This window comes from Schistocerca cancellata, chromosome 5, assembly GCF_023864275.1.
Source record: "Schistocerca cancellata isolate TAMUIC-IGC-003103 chromosome 5, iqSchCanc2.1, whole genome shotgun sequence".
NCBI lineage: Eukaryota > Metazoa > Arthropoda > Insecta > Orthoptera > Acrididae > Schistocerca > Schistocerca cancellata.
This window is the reverse complement of record NC_064630.1, coordinates 565787740-565805269: the sequence shown is the minus strand read 5'-3', so window position 1 is coordinate 565805269 and position 17530 is coordinate 565787740. Positions and strand designations below refer to the sequence as shown.

The window sequence follows — 17530 nt, the reverse complement described above, 5'->3', positions numbered from 1 at the left end:
ACACAAAACAATCTCATGATTTGGTTTAAAAACAATATCTATATAGAGATAGTGCAAGTTTCTGTAGAAAGGAGTACAATTACAAAAAGGTTTTTTGTTTTTCTTTTGTAATAAACAGTATAAACAATGCTTACCTCTTCAGATTGTAGCTATTGTGATTTTAATTTAGTAATCAGACCGCTTCTGTCCAGTCCAACAATCCCCTTGGGTGTTGAGGAATGTTTATTTTCGTAGTGACAAAGATTTGATATTTATGGCAGAGTGGCATATTAAGCATAGTGCTTTCCCGTATTAGACTTGACAAACAAATATGAATCTTCCCACTGAACTTCAAAAACCGGCACACCTAAATCTGAACATTTTCTGCTCATTCTGAATGCTCACAAAAGTGTCCCATTTGATAAAATTCTGGATGAATATTTAAGGGTACCAAAGAGGATGGGAGAGCTAGCGCTGTCTCTATCATTCATATGCTGCTACAGCCACTATATGAGAGGAAAGAGGGGAGGGAGGGGAAAAGGACCAGCGCCGCTCAGTGGGTCACCGGGCGCGCAAACACTAAGCACTCAAGTTGCGTTAAACCAGAAGTTCTTAGGATTTTTAATTGGCTGGCTGACAATTACATTTTACTCATCAAACGCTACTTTCATTGCTTTCCTTTCATTCATTTTAGATGCACTCGGCTTTTATTTGTCAAGGCTTTGACTTTATTTAAATCTGTGATAATACTGTCATTGCTTTCATAGCAACATTCTAAAATCACTATTGAACCATCGCAAATCTTTCTCATCCCTCAGTCTTGTTCAGCATAGACTGGTATAAGACACACTTGAATTTTACTTATTTGTGCTCCAAATTATTGACTGTGGTGTCTGGTCTATTGGATATGTCTGACAGAATGGACACCACGCATATATTTGTGCATGTATACCTTCATGACTTAAAATCTCTCAATTGTGCTTCATTAATGTCTATAGAAGTTTTGTTTGCATAATTACCCGTATTCACTAGAGTAAGAACACTAATCCTGAACAGCTGAACACAATGAGCAGAAAGACAACCAAAAATTTCCTGTACAGTACCCCCAACATACTAGTTACGTTTCTGTCTGCAGAAATGTTGCTCATCAAGATTTCACAATCCTTCGCCACCCTTGTGGTCATATAAGATGCTTGTGTTGTACTGAAACAACTTATATCAATCCTAAGGTTGTGGTCAGCGAAAAAACTATTACCTTGATGTTTGAATAAGCACAGTGCCTTAGGAAGATATTTAGCTTTCTGAAGTTGTCCCATACGTAGTAAGCCCATAAACTTGTTGGCAAGATATTGGGAAAAATGGACACTCTCATGCAGAGGTAGTCTTCAGAATCCTCCTAAATATGTTTCATATTTTGGGATCCATATTAAGTAGAACTTAAGGAAGATTCACAGTGGATGTCAATGGACTGGAACAGATTGGTGGGTGTTGTCCCCATCAAATGATGGGTGTTCACACTCGATGGAATCTCAACACTACATCATTCAGCATAGTCCAGAGCTGGATAATGAAAGTGAGGTTATGAAACATCATTTGTGATTTTTAAAGTTTGAATACAGTATCAGAATTAAAGAACTAGCAATGACAACGTTTAATAATAACCACAGACGCATTTTGATGGGTGTTCTTAACAAACTTTGAGAAGCAAACTAGGAAAAGTGAAATAATAGTAAAAGTGGCCTCCAGATAATTCAAAATGCACTTTTAAAATGTGAGTGAGTAAAGTGAGATTGGCTATGAATCAGCGTCTACAGGTATCTAAACCAATACAGGCATTAGATATTACCACATGTTTGTTTAACTCACAGAAGAATGTTACAGAAATTTTGAAAAATATTAACTTGAAGACCCCTAAAGATAGTTGTCAACTATCACGTGAATGTCTTCTTACAAATTTTCGAGGTCCATTTGTAAGTGAGTAACCTAGGAATATTCTACTGCCCCACATGTGTTGATCTAGTTGGGACAGGAAGACAAGATTAGACTACCATAATTATAGAATGTACAGATGCATTTAAGCAATCGTTCTTCTCGCACTCCATATACAAATGGCACTGGGTGGTTGTAGTTAAAGTGCAGCTTGGGTGGTTATTATGAAATTGCAGCTACTCTCGGAGCTACAATGTGGGCTGTAATTATTATACGGCACCAAGACTTGGTAGATATACTGATGTGTCAATAGAGAACCAAGTAGTTCCAGTTGTGACCAAAAGGAACAAATCTAGCTCTGTGCACTGTTTGACGATATGACATCCATGCTGTCGTTTGACAATCCATAATGAGAGTGAGTAGTATAGCTATCGAGAAGAGAGACCATGCACTGTGTTACGTGAACAGCAGCAATTACAGTTCTGCATTGAAAGAGTATCACTGACTGACAGTGAAACGTCTGAGAAGAGGCCCAATGTGATTAAATGATTTAATGAAGATTATATGAAATTCAAGAGCTTGGTGTGGCACCTGGAAGAGGAAGGCGACCTATCCCAGTGGAATTTATTGACAAAGTTGCTGTTGCTGTAACTGACGACGCAGACATGCTCCAGGTATTGCTAATACTTGTGCAGTGTCTTCAGAATCATCCGTTCCATGGTCAACGATATGTAAAATTTCATGGTCTATTTCACACTGGTAGCTATACAAGACTCAGACAATGCAGCAACTGAACCCTGTGATGCGCAGCAGCATCCTGAGTTTGCTCATCAATTTTTGGCGAGGAACAAAATTGTTGACATGGCGCCACGCAATATTCTGTGATGTGACAAGACAAATTTTACAATACAGGGTGCAGTAAATACACAGAAGTGCCGAATTTAGGGTACTGTTAAACCGCATATTTTACCTGAAGAGCCATTGCACTCACCGTATGTGACTGCCTGGCGTGGATTCACAATGACCTTTCTTCTCGATCCATTCTCGTTTAAACAGAGTACAAGCAGATGATCTGTCAGGTGTAGTGTGACATTTGTGTGTTATGGAGACCTCCTTGTAGAGTATGTGTCCTGCGTTGTAAGAGTGCAGTTGTGTGGAAATCATTGTTTTCATGAAAGATGCACCAACATCTCATGTTGCTCGCCCAGTAAAAGATATGCTTAATGCAACCTTCCACAAACATGTTACCTCGAGAGTTTCTCCAATTACATGGCCTGCAAGAACAACTAATGTAATCCATGTGACGTTTGACTCTGGGGTATCTGAATGAACACGTTTACCTGGGGCACATTTGGCCTCTACCTAATCTGAAAACCAGTATACCGAAACATGTTGCTCATATTCCACCAGAACTGCTGCAAACAACGGTTGAAAATGTTATTTTATGGATGCAGCATCTTGCCAACGTCTCTGGTGCTCATATCAAACAATTTGTATAAGTGGTAGTCAATAATAAAGTCAGCATGTTGGCTTTTTCATTTGTTTGATCTTTCCCTGCCCATGTCCTCTCCAAATCCATTCAATATTGGAAACATTCCTATACACCTTTGTTACGTTCGCAGTGGCCAAAATTGAAATCAATTCCGCATTAATGCATTAGCATATCCATCAAGTTTCGCTACCCTACAATAGTTATTACAGCCCACACTGGACCTCTGCGTGTAGCTGCACTTTAATTATAACCACTAACTACAATGAGAAATATCATTAGCCATGTTCTTCACAGTGCATGTAAATGTATTCATAATTACCAGAATGAGATTTTCACTCTGTAGTCGACTATGCATTGATGTGAAACTTCCTGGCAGATTAAAACTGTGTGCCAGACCGAGTCTCGAACTCGGGAACTTTGCCTTTCGCGGGCAAGTGCTCTACCAACTGAGATACCCAAGCACGACTCACGCCCCATCCTCATAGCTTTACTTCTGCCAGTATCTAGTCTCCTACCTTCCAAACTTTACAGAAGCATTCCTGCGAACCCTGCAGAACTAGCACTCTTGAAAGAATGGGTATTGCGGAGACATGGCTTAGCCACAGCCTGGGGGAAGTTTCCAGAATGAGATTTTCACTCTGCAGCGGAGTGTGTGCTGATATGAAACTTCCTGGCAGATTAAAACTGTGTGCCAGACCGAGACTCGAACTCGGGACCTTTGCCTTTCGCAGGCAAGTCCTCTACCAACTGAGCTACCCAAGCATGAAACCATGCCCCATCCTAATTAGTTCGATCTCACATGGTTCAAAATCGTGATCCATCTAAAGGTATTTGACATATGGAGAAGCCATCTAGCTTCTGAAATTTGACGTGGAAGTAGGATGTTCTGAGGCATACTCAATATTCATTTTTGATTGTCATAAATCAAATTTAAATGATTGATCTCAAAAAGAATAAAGTCTCAGATAGATCACAAACTGGAAATGTCACAAGTGCAGTTCATAGAAATGGTCTGTGTAAAGAAATTCCATATGTCAAAAAACTATGTTTGACTATTCAAGTTTAAACTTGGTGGCCATTCACACAAATCTTTACATTTAATGTCACTCTCTTTTAAACACAGACTTTTTTGTTGCATTTATGTTCAAATCACATTCTTAAGAATTTAAGGCCCATTCACACATATTGTCATGTCAAGTTGCTTCACATCAAAACATTCAACAATACTATCGAATAGTGGTCATCCACACATGCAATCAATGTCACGTCATGTCAGCATGGCTTCTACAGAAAAAAGTTTTGACCATGGAGTTTTTGATGGTGAGATTTTGCCCTTTAACACTGGAAGTTAACCATAAGTTAAGTAATTATGAAATTAGAGGCCAGTCTGAAAGGTGGACTCAATCATGCCCCAATAATCATTGACAAATTACAGAAATAAAATACAAAGGCAGTGAAACACAAGTAATTTCTAGTTTTTGCAATAGTCAACAAAAAAAAATCAGGTATGGAGTCCTGCAAAAGTCAATGCTGGGACCTGTCTTATTTCTGCTGCCTATAAATGATTTGGTGGATAAAATACATGACAGAACCACAGTGGTCTTTGCCGATCACTAGTATTCTAATTAAATCACATAGTGAAGAAAATCTGCAGGAAACATCCTGGAAACCATGTTTTCGTCATTGAAGGAAAAAATTTCCCAGATGCCAGTCACACATAATTTTCGGCCATACATATTCAGGATTTGAAATGACAAATGCCCCTTACCAACATAAATAAAAAAGTAAATACAGTAATGTATGCTGTAAGGATTCTCACGCAAAACACAAGCTACTCTTCAGCACCATGTACAATGTACCATTGTAGTAAACAGTCACTACTGATGTACGGAATAATATTTTAGGGGCATTTCACAATTTCTAATAAACATTTAAAATACAAAAAAAAGACTATCAGGGTGATATTGAAAGATAATTCAGGGACTCCTTAGACCCCTTTTTAAACAGGGTGATTCACGAAGATACACATATATTTTAATATGTTATTGTACAAGTAAAAATAAAGAAAAAAGTTCATATAAACATAGGTGCACAAATGTTTAGTAACAGAGTTACGTCTAATAAAAGATTTTGCCTGAAATTTAACAACTTCGCTAATATGAAGCCATTGCAAAACCATACAAGTTTAAAGTAAAGCATAATTTCCAGTTATTTTGTTGTTATTGATCTGGTGAATCTAATAAAAAGTGTCCCAGACATGTATCTGCAATAGTTTTCCAGAACATCCAGACAAGCAAAGATTATTGTAGTAGTAGATTTTTTGACTTTCCATTATGAATGCAGAAACGTTTATGTCATTGTTGGCAACTGTGAGTGAGATGTTTCGCTCGTTCTCTAACCTTGAAACGAGTTCGTTTTCTGGTATGCCTTTCAAATTTACAAGAGAGAAATACGCTGATATGGTGTTTATTTATGGCAAATCTGATGATAATGGTAAGGCTGCTGTTAATGAATATGACGCACGTTATCCAAGTTGGAGGATTCCGAATGCACGAACCATTAGTGCAGTATTTCGAATGTTATGGGAGACAGCTTCTCTACCTAGCGTCCATTATCAGTACAAGCGCTCGATTGGTGAAGACGATGATTAGGATATTATGGATACTGTTCAACATAGCCCGGGTAACGGTACACGACGTATCTAGAACAATAATTTGTATCCATACCATGAACAAAAAGTGCATCATATACATTCAAGGGATCCTGCCCTTCGCTTGGTGTTGTGCAACTGCTTAAATACTAATCGGCGGTTATAGAAATACATTTGATTTGCTGATGAGGCACAGTTTACTCGAGATGGAATTAACAGTTCACGTAATAAGCACATATGGTCTGCAACAAACCCACATGCAATAGTGCAACGCAATTTCCAGCAGCGATTTAGCATAAATGTGTTGTGCAGTATAATCAACACACACTTTATTGGACCATTGCTTTTCCTAGGACGTCTAACTGGAAGGACGTACTTACAGTTTCTTCAAGAAGAAATGCCCCGCTTTCTTCAAGATGTTCCGCATGCTATGCGATTGCAAATGTATTTTCAACGTAATGTCGAGGCTCCACATTTCACCGACGCCGTTACTACACATTTAAACGAACTTTTCCCCAGAAATGGATTGATCGTGATGTTACACGTCAGTGGCCACCAAGATCGCCTGATTTAATATCAATGGATTTTTATAGATGGGGATGGGTCAAAGACATAGTTTATGAGGACAAAGTGAGGCATTATTTGCTCCCATTATGAATGCAATAGACGAAATTAAGAAAAAAAACCTGTGAAACTGGAACATGCATGTGCAGCTAAATGCAATGAACTCGGTGGAGACAGTTTTCAACAGTTATTGTGAAATTTTATGTACACTGTATAACTTTTTTTTTGGTTTAACATGAATTCACATACGCTATGGTATTAATAAATGCAGCTTATCTGACACATTCATACAGTTTCAGTTAACGTTATTACCATCATTATTCCAAAATTAAATTCTCTACAACTTCTGTTGAAAACTTTGTGCAACTGTCTACAGTTTAAAAAACAAATTAGGCCAAGTAGTTAATAAATTAAAAAATTTACGAAATTATGTCTTTGCTCCTCTGGATGTTTCGGAAAACTATTGCAGATACACATCTGTCACATAGTTTAGTAAACTCACCAAATCAATAACAACAATATAAATGGAAATCGTGCTCTACTTTAACCTTGTACAGTTTTGCAATGGCTTCATATTAGCGAACTTGCTAAATTTCAGACAAAATCTTTAATTAGCCTTAACTCCATAACTAAACATTTATGGACCTAAGTTTATATGGACTTTTTTCTTTAGTTTTACTTGTAAAATAACATATTAAAATATTTGCATATTTTCATATCTTTGTGAATCACCCTGTATAGATCTACATGGAGGCAGCAGCAACCCCAGCCAGGCCATCGATGGTGCACCACAGAGCCCCATGGAGCTGGCGCCCGCCCACAATGCCCTGCCCCACTGCACATTCTGCCAGCCTTCTACCTTCCTATGTCTGACCAACCACCCTTAATGACTCTGCAGTCGATGTACTTATTAATACCGCTTTTTGAAGAAGCAAATCAGATGTAAATCACGCAGTATGCATATACAGCGTGTGTCAAAAAAAATGTATACACACTTTGAAGTGTCATAGACAGTTTATTTCCCGTTCTACAAGGTTAAATATCTGTGAGAAAGTGATGTTATGTTTCTTCAACAGGTGGCAGCAGAGGCAAGGAATTAACTGCAACATGGCGGATGTGCGCTTGAGCTTTGAAGTGCAGAAGCAGATAATTAAGTGGTACTGGAAGTTTGAGAATGTAGCTGCGGTTCGAAGACAGTGGAGATAATAATAATAATAATAATAATAATTTTATTGTCATTCGACCATTGCAGCAATAGACAACGTCATATACATACTAAAATACAATTAATAGTTTGAAAGAAACAACAGGTTTCTTGTTAACATTATAGTATTATATTACAGTTGATAAATTCTCTTATGTCATAGAATGGGTGGAGGACTAGCCAGTCATGAATTGTTTGTTTGAATAATTGTTCAGGTAATTCTTGAACAGATTGAGGAAGATTATTAAATAATTTGTACCCCATGATTTCGTAGCTGTTGAGTGACTTTGACAATCTGTGGTAGGGAATATAGAGGCACCTATTCCTTCTTGTATTGTGGCTGTGTACATTTTCTCTGGTTTTTGTTTCTGGTAATTTCTTCTTCGTATAAATTAGAACATAGTATATGTACAAGTTTATAACAGTCATGATTTTCTGTTCACAGAACAATGGTTTGCAGTGTGCCTTATATGCAGAACCAGTAATTATCCTAATAGCTTTTTTTTGCAATATTAATATGTCATGTACACAGCTAGAGTTCCCCCACAAAATAATTCCATATGTTATTATACTTTGAAAGAAGGAAAAGTAGGATGTTCTAACATATTTTTCAGGAACACAATCCATAAGTCGCCTTAACAGGTAAATAACTCTTGACAATTTACCACTAATATATTGTACATGTTGACCCCAAGATAATTTATCATCAATGTATACCCCCAAAAATTTGACATAACTTGGATCATCTGACAGAAGCTTGTCTCTAAGACTACAGACCATCTGCTGTGTTTTGTTTTCATTCAAGAGGAATCCATTTGCCTTGAACCAATAGGATGCTTGGTCAATTGTCTTTTCTGCACAAGTTTTAAGGCTATTGAAATCCTCACTAGCATGAAGAAATGTTGTATCATCTGCATACAACACAGTGGTGGACTTGATAAACGACGGCAGATCATTTATCATTATCAGGAACAAAAAGGGGCCCGGCACAGATCCCTGCGGAACACCTACCTTGACTTGCTCTATACTCGACATTTCTCTCCCTACACAAACAACTTGCTTACGATTCTGAAGATATGATTTTATTAATTTAAGGCTGTTATGTCTAATGCCATAGAATTCCAGTTTTTCTAGGAGTGGCTTATGCTTTACACAGTCAAAAGCTTTGCTTAGATCACTAAATGTGAGTTGAGCATAGACCTTATCCTCAAACACTTGATGTAAGTATTTGACTACAAAGTCTATAGCATCCACAGTAGACAACTTTTTCCTAAAACCATACTGAGATTCACTAATTATTCCTAATTTTTCAAAATAGACAGATAGCTGTTGGTAAATTACACATTCCAGTATTTTAGAAAAAGCTGGGACTATGGAGATTGGTCTGTAACTGGAAGGTGAGTCCATATCTCCCTTTTTATATATTGGTATTACCCTAGCCACTTTGAGTTCTTCGGGAAAATATCCTTCAGATATGCATTTATTTATACAGAGTGAGTATGGTACAGAACCACCTTCAAGGTTAACAATTACACGCCTATGAAACAAATTCGAAATTCATGGAACAGTGTGTGACGTGCATAAAGGTCGATCAGGGCGACCTCGTACAGCTACAAGTGATGATTCCACAACTGCAGTCTTGAAACTGTTTCAGTGTTCGCCTCAAAAATCTTCAAGGCAAGTGGCACGTGAGAGTAATGTAGGTGCTAGTAGTGTGCTATGCATTCTGAAGAAAGGCAAGTTTCGTGTGTACATTCCAAGGTTGGTGAAACAGCTAAGTGACGACGATCCAGATCGAAGGTTAGAATTTTGTGAATGGATTCAGGAGATGGTGAGACATGAACCGGGATTTATGGATAGCATAATTTGGTCAGATGAAGCCCAATTCAAACTCAATGGAATTGTCAATAGGCGCAATTGTGTGTACTGGGCTGAACATAATCCTCACATTACAGTTGAAAAGGCTGGTGTAAATGTGTGGTGTGGTTTATCTGCAAGGGGACTCATTGGGCCTTTCCACTTTGAATGATACTCTTACTGGAGAAACATACCTAAAAATGCTCACTGACTCCGTATTCCCTGCCATTCGTGCATTATACGGTAATGATGAGTTTTATTTCCAACAAGATGGCGCCCCGCCGCACTATCATAGGAACGTACAAGCATAACTGGATCACAATATGCCAGTCCAGTGGATAGTACGCAGGGGACCAATCGTGTTTCCTGCACACTCTCCAGATCTCACGCCACTGGATTTCTTCTTATGGGGCACAATAAAAGATGAGGTGTACAAATGTAAACCTTGTAACCTGGACAAACTTTGGAATGAGATTCAGGTGGTCTGTGCAGAAATCTCATTGGATACTTTGGTACAATGTATGGAATCAGTTGTGACTCATACTCAGAAATGTATTGATGCTGAAGGCCACCAGTTTGAACATTAATCACATTTGCAAAGTAAATTTATTTTTCCAATTGGACTTTAAGCTTTCCATTTCCAGATATTTAACATTGTAGAACGGGAAATAAATTTTCTATGAAGCTTCATAGTGTGTATATATTTTTTGACACATGCTGTGTATATATGTACATATATATATATATATATGAAATACTAAATTTCACAAAAGGGGGCATCTTACAAAAAGAAAACCTAGCAAGCTAAACTGACAAGTAAAGAGTAATTTCAGTAAGTTTATGCAAAAGAGGAGTGTATCATATTGGAGATTGGAGTTACTTTGCATAACGTCATGCCTTCTTATTTAAAATACATACCAACATTAAATACGTTTAAGGTAAAGATGAAACAGTTCTTGCTTGATCACTGATTCTACACTCTCTCGGAATTTCTGGAACATTGTAATATGAAAACCATATTGAATGATTAATATTATTTATGTATTATGTCATTTACAACTAGAATTTGCCTTGTGTTTATCATTAGTCTCTTATAGTAACTTCTGCTATCAAATAAAGAAGCAATGTAGTATGTCAGTTTGTCCATTTTTTATTATTATGCACTTTCATTGGGTTGCCCTGTAGTCACAATGAATTCTGTAATCGTAAATTAATTATGTTTATCCATGTCCTATGTAATGTCCACAGACAGTGTACTAAAAAAATTATTCTTTGACTAAATAAATAAATAAACAAATTTTCCCATACTCATTGCTATTGTAGTAGTCTATCCTATGCTTTTGTTTCTCCCTAATCTTTATTATTTTCTTTTGTTTCTGTCACAAATGGCAAATGTTCCATGACTGCTTGGATATTTTTTCCATTGAGTGTTCTTCCATAAGCGATGCCAGTTATCAGAAAGGGAAAAATTATTTAGATTTTACAATAAAAGAACATACCTGTCACCTACACTGTGTATGAATTAGAAAATAATTGACAAGCAATTTTCATTACATAGGCTTTGAAAAAGTCAGCTCTATTGAAAGAAAGAAACACATAAATTTATAATGTTATTTGCTACACAGTAAAAAAAGTAATGAATAAGGGTGACAGGCTCTATGTATTCCATTGTAAACATTGTTTGATGGGTTTGTCTGTTTATATTTTCGTTAGCAAGTAAATGCTGATGTTTTGAAGTGGTGTTTCACTTCTCAGAAGTTTACCGTTAAGAATATCTGTTAAGAGGTTTCCTTTGGCACTGATCATTCTTAGTTCCTCAGTTACGATATTATACTCCAAGAATTTGTATCACAGTTGGTACCTCATAACGTCACTTTCAACATTTGGTACTGGTCTAAGAGAAATGATATGACGAGATAATAAGTGTGACATTAATGTGACGTGATGGCCTGTTGGCTTTTAGTGTGAATCGGCCCTTAAAGACCAACCGATGGGTAGTTTTCTAGATTTGCACTTATTAACATTGGTAAAGTAATTTATTTTAATAAAAATGTAGACTCTCAAACTTTCAAAACAAAATGAAGTTTTACGTCTATGTTTATAGGTTCTGAAATGTGTGGAAAAGAAATTGTGGCATCAAAAGGTTGTTAATGTGGAGCAATAAAATTTGGAGTTTACATTTGTCTAGTTAACATATTTAAGTGATTAACATTGCAAGCTCACAGGTTAGTGTAAGTGCGAGATAAGCCATTGCGAATGTGAAATGCTGGTACATTAATAACTGGTAACCACAAAAATGTTGAATGCAAGCGTGCAGACGTGCTTGCATAGCGTTGTACAGGTGCTGGGTGACAATTTCTGGGATGGGGTTACATGCCTTTTGCATTTGGGCAGTCAATATAGGGACAGTTAATGCTGTTTGTGGATGAAAATGGAGTTGTCATGCGATGATACCCCATATGTGCTCGACTGGTGACACATCTGGTGACTGGACAGGCTAAGGGATCAAGTTGACACTCTGTAGAAGTAGCTGGGTTACAACAGCAGTATTTGGGCGAGTATTGTCCTATTAGAAAACACCCCCTGAACTGCTGTTAGCGAATAACACGTCGAATCACGAGACTGGCATACAAATTTGCAGTCAGGCTGCGTGGGATAGCCACAAGAGTGCTCCTGCAGTCATCCAAAATAGCACCACACACCGTAACTCCTGGTGTAAGTCCAGTGTTTCTGGCACACGGACAAGTTGGTTGCAGATCCTCAACTGGGCTCCTTTAACCAACACATGGCCGTCACTGGCACCGAAGCAGAACCAGCTTTCATTAGAAAACACAACTGACTTCCACCCTGCCTTCCAGTGGGCTCCTGCTTGACACCACTGAGGTCACAAATGGTGTTGATTTGGGGTCAGTGGAATGCACGCCACAGGGCATGTGGCTTGAATCTGTTCTCATAGTAACTGATTTATAACAGTACTGTGGTGCAGACAGCTGCGCAAATCGCTGCCGCTACTCTTAAGCTATAGACGCGAAATTTGAACTGACATCATCTTTAAACTGTAGAAACACGTCTACCAACTTTATGTCGTACAGCACCTTCTTTGTGTTGTGACTTTTTTTTTCATCTGTGTGATTTAGTTTCTGAGCAGCCATTATAAAATCTATAAAAGCAGTTTGGCTAAAAAAAAGATTATACTGTTATTTTTGTAGTCTTTCTATTCACATTTTATTGTTGTATTTGGTGAGGCTGTTGAAATAAACGTTTAATTAACTAGTTAGTTGACATCACATTCTGTGGCTCATTTGTATCATTGGTCATAGTGATGTGGAAGTAGTCATTTCACATTCAATGTTTAATGACAACACCATTTTTTCAAACCTTCAATATATTGAAGCAACCTGCACACCATCAATATTACTGTCAATATTTCCAATTTCCAATGCGACTTTACCAGATTAAGCTGCCAAACACCCTAAGGAACATCTGTGTGATTTGATTCTTGAGTTTCTCCTGGCAGCACACCCGTGGATATTTTGATTATCTGTGTGATTTTTATACTAGCTACAACAACAGAAAACAATGAACAAGAGGAAACTGATCAGGAAATTAATGGAAAAGAGAAGCGATTTGTTAAATGTTAATTTACTGACTGAAATCAGAATCATGTTCCCAAAAGACTGCATAAACTATCTTGAGATCAGTCCTGTATTTTATGACAAATTTTTAATGTCAATGGATAATAAAATAGAGAAGAAAGTATAGTAATGAGGGTTCAGTTGCTGTCGACAACAGAGTAGGAGTAACTTCTAGATATCTGAAGACAGACAAGTCATTCGAATGCTTGAAGTTTAGTTCTGTAATATTGGCGAACAATATTACTAAAATTGTATGGAAACCAGTGATGTAATTATAGCTACGTTGTAAGGATATTTTCAGGCAATTAATATAAAGCATTTCTGTATGTTTTGTGATAATTTGGTGATACTCACATGCACTGTTTGGATCTCTTATGGGTCAGTATAGATTTATGACGTATTTTTCGAAATCGAATCTTTTTTTCAAACTACTGTGCAATTCAACAACCTATACTATATTTTTAAATTAATTAAGCAAGTAGTATGATACATAATCTTTTGTTTTGTGTTAAAATACTACTAGAAAATTTTAGTCTTATGATATGCACAAAGGAGAATTGGAAACATAAATGGTGCACACTAATGCTGCGTGCCTGGTTCATGATGCTCTATCATTATCTGAATGGAGAACATTGTCAAACCAGAAATGAAGTAAAGTGAAGTGGTGTTTTTGGCATGGTGATTCAACAAACGAAAACTTTACTACATTCTTAAACAGTTTACTTGAAGTATTGAATTAAACTTCCCCACCAAGATCATATTGCAACAAAACATTAAGTAAAGTAAGATGGATCACACCAGTATGTATATAAGGATGGCCAAATACTGACCGAAACCAGTTACCATCGAAATAAGTACTTTTGCTGTTGATTCTGTTTGTAATCCCTTTTTTTAATTTACTTATTTGCAAATATGTTAGCTTTATCATCTTCTGACCCTCTCTTAACCCCACATTTAATTTACGATTTTTCCTCGCTTATCCCATGCATACATCTATATCTCTACTACCTTTCATGTGCAAACTTGCTCATATGTTCGATCTGAACACGTCTACAGTCATTGGCAGATGCGGGATTTTTTTTTTTTTTTTTTTTTTTGTGAGGATGTTGGTCAGTTCTGACAAAAGATAGGACGGTACATTACCTTTTTTGGTCTGAAGATTAATAATTTGACCGAAAATCGATAAAAAATCTCTTGAAACTCAACAGCACCCATTATTTTTGATCGAAGCTGAGATCACCGTTGCCTCTGCAAATACGCCTTGGTCACTTTTACAACAATACTGAGTGAAATATTTCATTTCGTGCAAGTAGAATGTTCACTTCCCAGGCTATCTGTGTCATACAGGCAACAAGAAGCACGTAGAAGCAGTTCCAGATGAGTATTTGCTACATGGCATACGCCCTCTATTCACCGATGCAACGCTCCCTTATACGACAAAGCCATTAGCCATTCGCTTTTAAACAAAAATAGTCATCTGTAGTTAAAAGAGTAGTTTCACGAAATTTCTTCTGATAGTGCACGCAGAGACCCTGTGGGAAGCAGTAGAATAGTGTGAGATATTGATGATTAGCAAAACTCGGCTTCCAGCCTGGAGACCACCCCCAAGATGATGTGTGCATATGATTCTGGTGTTCGTCCAGTCTTCTGCTAAATATATAAGAGGGTCCGCGATTTTAAACTATTAAAAGAAGGGATACCTACATTTATGGAGATACATACTTCATCCTTTTCAATTTAAATGACCCACTACGTTTGTGCTGTTGTCGTTCACTGGTTTTATGTTAAAACTGACTGCGAGAAACATTAAATTTTCTGCTAAATATATAAGAGGGTCCACCATTTTGAACTATTAAAAGAAGGGATACCTACATTTATGGAGATACATACTTCATCCTTCTCATTTTAAACGACCCAATACGTTTGTGCTGTTGTCGTTCACTGGTTTTATGTTAAAACTGACTGCGAGAAACATTACATTTCCTTAATTTTATAATTATTGTTTTTTAAACGATTTTTTTCTGAATCAGATTATATACAACCTATGTCATACCAAGTGTTTGTGAATAGACAGTTTAGTTCCTCCACGATTATTTCTGAATTATTAAATATAATGAACCCACGCTCACAGAGTGGAAATGTCAATGTCATTTAATGGCAATATCCTCTACCTCAAATGGTCTATATAGACAGTTTGGCAATGTTAATGAGCGTGTGGGGGCCAGCTTTACGCATTCATATGTAAATATGGCTACATGCTGATCATCAACAATTTTTATGGGTTCTGTTGAGAGTTAATAATTCCTACCCATTACATTTCACCTCTCACACATTACAAAATTAGAAAATTCGTCTATGGAATTTTACCGTGCTTCAGGTCCTTCTCTTCAGTACCCGCTTCCTTGAAGTTGTCAGCAATTATCTATGCAGTACTTCCGTTGGAAATATGTAATTCAAAATAACTTTTATCTTTAGTGTAATACAAGTATTAAATCGAGTATTAATGTTAGAAGATACAATAAGTTCTGTAAGTAATTAATTATTATAACACAGTTGAGGATCTCTGTTCCGGAAAACAAATGAAAGAAGCATTTGCTTTCACGGAATCAAGCTTACAACTTATATTGCTGTCCAAAGCACTTAAAAGGACGCCTCCATTTTCTCTGGTTCAACTGAGGTTACAGTTAAACGGTAGGTCGAACCGGCACGGGGATTGTGAGAAGTAATGTCTCGTTACAGGGAATGGGATCCTTCATGCAAAGTGTATGTTGGAAATTTAGGAAGCAGTGCTTCTAAATACGAAATTGAATCTGCGTTCAGCAAGTATGGCCCTTTGAGAGACGTGTGGGTTGCAAGAAATCCACCAGGCTTTGCATTCGTAGAGTTCGAGGATGCGAGGGACGCCGAGGATGCTGTTAGAGGATTGGATGGCATGAGGATGTGTGGAACACGTGTGAGAGTTGAAATGTCCACCGGCGGTAGTCGACGACCAGTTAACTCTGGCCGAAGGCGCTCAAGATCACGGACGCCACGCAGACGCTCTCACAGCCGCTCAAGATCCCGCAGCCGCACTCCAAGGCGCTCTCGTTCGGATTCAAGAGATAGAAGATGAACTGAACGTAATTAATCCATTCTTCTTGAAGAGACAATGTTCACTTCATGATTTTAAGCTTACTTTACAACACAACCATCATTTGACAAGCATCTCAGTGACATTACTGAAACAGTTGTTTTCTTTTTTTTTTTTCTCCGTAAGTAATGTTTTATGTACTCTGGGTTCTATATCATATAGCGTATAACATCTAGGCTGTTGCTTGCATATGTTGAGACCAGTGTGGTATTAATATCTAGTATTGTAGATTTATATTATTATTCTACAGACGTGTCAGTTATCAGCAATACTGCACATTCTATGAACTTTTGATCATAATTTACTTGATTTTTGTAGTGAGACGAGAGAGGTCTTTGTCTAGAGAATTCTTTTTCTGTTGTAAGTTCTTTTATATGGTAGTGATCCCAATGGCTAAGTATAGTGTGCCCTGACTTTTGTAGTATTATTACAAAGGAGATAAATATGTTTTTAATGGCATTAACTTTATGTAGTATTAGTGATCATACATAATGGATAAAAATGTGTAAACCGTCACATAACAATTGATTTTAGCTGGATCATACTTGTGTTGTTGCTATAATTTTAATTAAATTCTATAGCATTGGAGAGTTTAGGCTTTTGTGGATAATTCAGAGAACAGTTTTGCACGAGATGTTATGCCAAACATGAAGCAATCAAACATGTCAGTAAATTACACACATTCCTTATAAATTTTGTTTGTGTATGAAAGTAATGGTCTTCAAATAAATGTCCTGACCAAAATTGCCTGTAGAAGTTGCTGTTTCTAAATGAGACCCAATTACTACCTGCTAGTCAGGCAAACAGCAACCTATTACATAGTTGCAAAGGTAGGTTGCACTGTGTGACAGAAGTAATGTGAAATCTTGTAGATGTCTTCAAATATAGTGCATAACATTTATAAAGTGGGAACCTGACTGTTGAGATGTTTGCAGTAGCTTCTTGATACTTTGCATATTAGTTGTTTGGTAAACATGCCTTTATTAAAGGATACCATGTACAACTTGGTACACAAGTTTCTATATTATGACAAGGTAAGTGATAATATAATGCCGAGCTGGTTGTCAGTTTACTCTTCTGTTTGAAATTA

General features: G+C 37.1%; 1 protein-coding gene across 1 annotated transcript; it reads left to right on the top strand.

Annotated features, from left to right (window-relative positions):
* The first annotated feature begins 16035 nt into the window (after positions 1–16035).
* Positions 16036–16422, top strand: LOC126188680 (RNA-binding protein 1-like). Its single transcript, XM_049930287.1, has one exon. The coding sequence runs from the start codon at positions 16036–16038 to the stop codon at positions 16420–16422; it is 387 nt and encodes a 128-aa protein (XP_049786244.1).
* Positions 16423–17530: the final 1108 nt, after the last annotated feature.

Coding starts and splice junctions, on each gene's coding strand:
- LOC126188680 (XM_049930287.1), top strand. CDS start 16,036: ATGTCTCGTTACAGGGAATGGGATCCTTCATGCAAAGTGTATGTTGGA.